The sequence below is a fragment of the Barbus barbus genome, assembly GCF_936440315.1.
Source record: "Barbus barbus genome assembly, chromosome: 27".
NCBI lineage: Eukaryota > Metazoa > Chordata > Actinopteri > Cypriniformes > Cyprinidae > Barbus > Barbus barbus.
In genome coordinates this window covers 30,361,581-30,367,414 of record NC_136755.1, presented here as the reverse complement: position 1 = coordinate 30,367,414, position 5,834 = coordinate 30,361,581, and the positions used below count along the sequence as shown (strand labels likewise).

General features: G+C 35.6%; 1 protein-coding gene across 1 annotated transcript; it reads left to right on the top strand.

Moving 5' to 3' along the window:
- Positions 1–641: 641 nt before the first annotated feature.
- LOC306847492 (uncharacterized protein) lies at positions 642–3,736 on the top strand (the record flags this gene model as incomplete). Its single annotated transcript, XM_079381433.1, has 3 exons — positions 642–752; positions 1,476–1,603; positions 3,575–3,736. The coding sequence occupies exons 1-3, from the start codon at positions 707–709 to the stop codon at positions 3,734–3,736; spliced, it is 336 nt and encodes a 111-aa protein (XP_079237559.1). The 5' UTR covers positions 642–706.
- Positions 3,737–5,834: the final 2,098 nt, after the last annotated feature.

Here is a 5,834-nt window from a genome sequence, read left to right as displayed (position 1 = left end):
GACGATGCATTTTGGGTGCACTGACTATTCAGATTAGAAAGAAATGTAGTTTTGACACATGAGTGAACTGTTTTAGGAGAGATGAGCTTTTGCAGGTGAACCATGTTGTTGTGATCAACCATCCAGGTTTATTTTGACAAAAGCACCAAGAATGATGAGAATGTCCGATCTGTGTCGAGAAAGGAGCCAAAGCTATTGAGAAGGATCTTTGCCATTTTGGAGACACTGACTCTTTAAATGAGAAAGGGATTTAGATTGAAGCCTGAGTGAACAGTTTTGGAAAAGATATGAGCTTTTGCAGGTGAGCTATAGTGTTGTGCTAAACTGTAAGAGTGTTTTGCCAAATGATCTTAGAGTTTTGAGAATGTAATTTCTGTTTCAAGAAATGAGCCAAACCAATGGCGAAAAACTGTATTACATACAAATACAGTACTCTCTTAAATGACACTGTATGTCAAATATGTTGAAAATTCAACTTCATAGAGCTGGTGATGGAAATTTCAACAAGTTTTATTGGAGTGTACTGTATAAGAAAGTGTATTTAAGTTTAGAAGAAAAATACATTTACATTACAGAAAGAAAGATTGACAAACCGATAGATAGACAGACAGACAGATTGAGAGCCCCACCTTGTCCATCTCTTTCTTTCGGTTTGGCTGCTTATGTAGCGTTGAGCTTTGTTTAAAGCTAGTTAAAGTTAGTCTCGATGGCACACAATCCAGGGATCAGATGCTGCATCCTAATGTGCACATGTAAGTGTGGTTTCTTTTCTCATGTGTTCGGTGAAGCTTTATGAACTTTATAAACTGAAGCTCGTTTTAAAAGTGAAAGTGGAAAAGTTTCCTAAAGCTAAACTTCCTGCTCATTGCTAACTTTCTGTTGGCAAGGAAGTTCATGTCAGAACATTCATGGTTTTCTTTTGACAATTAAAAGCCAAACTCAGTTTCTCATCGTGGCTCTCAGTCTTTAATGAGCATCTGAGATCTTCTTTGATGATCGTCTTTATCAGATCATGATAGTATTCATGTAGCTCATGGCGCTTGCAACACCAGCGTGACGGCTTTGATTCCCAGGGGATGCATGAACTGATCAGGTGTATACTTTAAATGTATTGTAAGTTGTTTTGGATAAAAGCGTCTGCAAATGCAGGAATGTGAATGTTCCCCAGAAACCCAGAGGCATCACAGACGAGCATGCGTGTGAACCACATGTAAGGAATGTAATAAATCATACAATCACACTTCACAACACTATCATCGTGTGGGTGTAAGTGCACCGTGATATAAAAGAGCGATAGTATTTAGTACAGCGATAGTAGCCAAAAATACACGGTGGCTGAGAGAGTCTGAAGCATGTGAGCGCTGCTGCGTCAGGAAACCCACCGGAAACTGATACAGACAGCGCTTCCTCAATAACTTTTAATGTTGCTTTAAAACTTTAGAGGTTTTTTAATGTTGCAATCTGGTTTCTTGCAGATCTGCTGGTGATGGTGTCAGGACGAGATGCTCTCCTGTGCTGCAGAAGAGATTTCACCAACAGCTCGTCCTCCTTTGAGCTGAGTGACCGTCCAGACCCGAGCTGTAACACGCAGTGGAGCGCTGACGTGAGTCTGACCGTCACGAGCCCACTCCTGACACATATGAAGAAATTAACTTAACTATCACATAAACAGACAACATTATCCCCCTCGCCTGGTTTACTTCATATTTATCTGGTCGCACACAGTTTATTCAACTCAAATCCCATAGGTCTGACTCTTTTTCTGTATCTGCCGGTGTCCCTCAGGGCTCTGTCCTGGGACCCCTCCTTTTTATCATTTACATTCTTCCACTCGGTTATATATTCCGTAAATACAACATTCACTTTCACTGCTATGCCGATGACACCCAGCTCCACCTCTCCACTAAACCACTCGAGTTTTTCCCTCCATCCTCCCTTGCCCTCTGTTTGCAAGAAATTCATTCCTGGTTTTCCGCTAATTTTCTTAAACTTAACAATTCCAAAACAGAAGTCCTTCTCATAGGTACCCCATCCATTCTCTCCAAATACAAATGCTCTTCAATAGTCATTAATAACTTATCTGTTTTTCCTACCCCTCAAGTTAAGAGCCTGGGCGTCATCCTCGATAGTACATTATCTTTTCGGTCACATATCAATACTATCACTCGATCTGCATATTTTCACTTACGTAATATCTCTCGTCTTCATCCTTCACTCACCCCCCACACCACTGCTATCCTCGTGCACTCCCTCGTCACCTCTCGGATTGATTATTGCAATTCGCTTCTCTATGGTCTTCCTAATAAATTCCTCCAGAAACTGCAGCTCCTTCAAAACTCTGCAGCACGGATCATAACTCAGACTCCGAACTTTTTCCATATCACTTCTACTTTACAACAACTCCACTGGCTCCCCATAAAACAAAGAATTAACTTTAAAATACTCCTCATTACATTTAAAGCACTTCATAGTCTGGCCCCTTCTTATATCTCGAATCTTCTTCATGTTGCTATTCCAGCTCGCACTCTTCGTTCTTCCTCTACTCTTCAGCTTTCTGTTCCACCCGTTAAACTTGTGACCATGGGCCGCAGAGCATTTGGTTGCGCTGCTCCCCAGCTCTGGAATTCCCTCCCCCCAGATCTCCGTGCCATAGACTCTCTTCCGTTGTTCAAATCTAGACTCAAGACTTATCTGTTTCGTTTGTCTTACATCGATTAGTCATGTACTTACCTTGTCATGTTGCACCTTGTTTTAACTGTTACCTGCTCTGATGTTTTAAGTGTATTTTGTTCGTTGATTTGTACAGTGTCCTTGGGTGTCCTGAAAGGCGCTTTCAAATAAAATGTATTATTTATTATTATTATTATGATATACAAGGTTATAATTATGAGATTCAAAAGGCAAGATTATGACAAAGTCATAATCATGCGATAAAATTTAAAATTCTGAAATAATATCATAATTATGACAAAATCTTGAAATAAAAAATTATTATGAGATAAAAAAGTCAAAATTATGACATACTAAACCATAATTATGAAATGAAGAAATTGAAATTATGACATAAAAGGGAAATTCTGATATATTAAATCAATTATGAGATAAAAAAAATTGAATTTATGGCACACAAAGTCACAATTGTGAGACAAAAAATTGAAATTATGAGATAAACATAATCATGAGGAAAAAGTAATACTATCATATAGAAAGTCTAAATGATGACATATTAAGTCATAATTGTCAGAAAGACATCTAATTAATTACAAAAGGTCATAATTATGACAAAAATAGAAAATTATGACATATTATTTCAAAATATAGGTGAAAAAAATCAAATGTGACAAAAATTTAAATTACTACTTTTTTAAATGTTATTTTATATCATATTTTAACTTTTTTGTTATGATTATGAGTTACCAAAGCATGATGTTTTTCTTGGAAATGGGTCTTCATCATGCTCTAGAAGTATCTTTAGCCTCTGATGTTTTATTCAGTGTTTATCAATCAGAAAATAAATATGCCATGAAACTCTTCTCAGGCCTGAAGCTGTATATGAATGCTTTGTGATCTGTAGGGTATAGCGGTGGTTGATGAGTCTGGAGGAGTGGATGAGAGCAGAGTTCATCATGCAGGATCTCAGAGCATCATTCTGAGAGGAAAACACACTGATGTGATCTTCTGGATGCACTGCGCTCCACTGAAGGTCAGGAGTTCTGTCAGTCCATCATATCAGTGATGTGTGATATAAACACTGTCCTCACATATCTAAAACTACTCGTGTTTCTCGTGTCTTCTCACCTGCATCTCTCTGCAGAAGACTATGCAAGTGTATTGTAATGGTGAGTGCAAAAAATTATTCACTGTATGAAAGTCAAATCTGTGGTGTTTCATTTGAACAGATTTCTGTATTTAAATATGTAATTTCGGGGTTGGTACGATTTTGTTTTTTAAACAAGACACTTCTTTTCACCAAGGCTGCATTGATCAAAAATACAGTAAAAACTGTGAAATATTATTAGAATGAGCTGTTTTCTCTGTGAATATGTGTTAACTGTAATGTATTTCTGTGATCTGCAGCTGTATTTTCAGCATCATTACTGCAGTCTTCAGTGTCACATGATCTTCAGAAATCATAATAATATACTGATTTACTGATCAACAAACATTTCTGATTATTATCAATGTTGAACACAGTTGTGCTGCTCAATATTTTTGTGGAAACTGTGACACATTTTATTTTTCAGGATTCACAGATGAATAGAAAGTTCAGAAGAACAGCATTTATTTGAAACAGAAATCTTTTGGAACATTATAAATGTATTTACTGACACTTTTGATCAATTTAATGCATCCCTGATGAATAAAAATAATAATTTAGCATTCAGTCTTTGAATGGTAGTATACTGTATATCATAAAGGGTAAAATATATGATGGGTATTTAATTAGATAATATCATTGTTATTATAACAAATATAAGTGTTTATAGTAGATGATGACGTGATTATTGTATAGATGAGCTTATATTCAGCTCTACTCTCTGTTCCATCAGTTCTCTGTAGGACCTCAGATGAATTCAGTCCAGTTACAGGTGAGTCTGATGGTAATATTATAATTATGGGATGGCTCTATGAAAGAAAAATATCTGAATACTTAATTCACACTTAAATAAAGAAAGATGCAACAAGGTGTGAGAAGATAAAACAATACATGTTTGTTTTTTCAGAACAAACGCAGCACACACGCCGTCCGAATAATGCTGCAAACAGAAACACTTCTGATGGCATCTTCATCTTCCTGTCCATCAGCATCATCTTCATTGTTGCCACCTAGTTTTATTGGGTGAGAAAAAAATAACAGAAAATGAAAGTGTCTGATATACAGTAGCAGCAGTGATGTGAAAGTGAATCATTTGGCTTTTCGCTGCTCGTTTCAGATCATTTCTGGGGGTTTTTCAACTTTGGATTCTGTGACGTGGAGACCAGACCCAGAGATAAACCATAAAACACAGCAGAAATCACAACAGACCATGCTAGAAATATATATCTGTCTATGTCATACATGAAACTATAATTTTAGTGAATAAAATTATTAATAATTTTTATTTGTTAAATATATAAAATATAAAATGTACTGTGTATATATATATATAAAATATATATGCTATATAAAAATAGTATGTTACATTATATTACATTATATTATATTACATTATACTAATAATATATAGTTTTGCATTTAAGAGAAACCTCTTAAATGTGTTCTTTATATCATGCATTCAATGACAAATTGAATGTATAAAGAAGAAAATTATTTCTCCTTTTTATTAAATGCTAAAAGAATTATATTATATTATGTTATATTATATTATATATTATGTTATATTATATTAATTGATTATATATAGTTTTTACAGAAACCACTTCAATTTGTCCGTGAAATTTTATATTTGATGCCAAATTGAATGCAAAAATTCAAACATTATAAAAATAAATCAGGATTTGAATGTGTTCACTCTAATTTCTCCTGGTAAAATTAATCTAATCTATAAATCAGTTTTCTGTGTCCTGTTGTCAGACACGTGCTCCCTGTGTTTCCATGCCCATATTTGGTCTTCCCGTTCCTGTCCTCGTTTGATGTCTCATTAGTTAATTAGTTCCCAGCCCTGTGTTGTTAGTTATCTAGTTTAGTCTGCCCTTTATAAGCCCTGCGTCTCCCTGTGTGCGGTCTGATCATCATTCCATGTGTATCTGTATCTCCAGCGATTCCTGAGTTCTGTTATTAAAGTCTGTGTTTTGAAGAAGTTCCTCGTTCCCTTTGTCAGTGTGGATTGCAT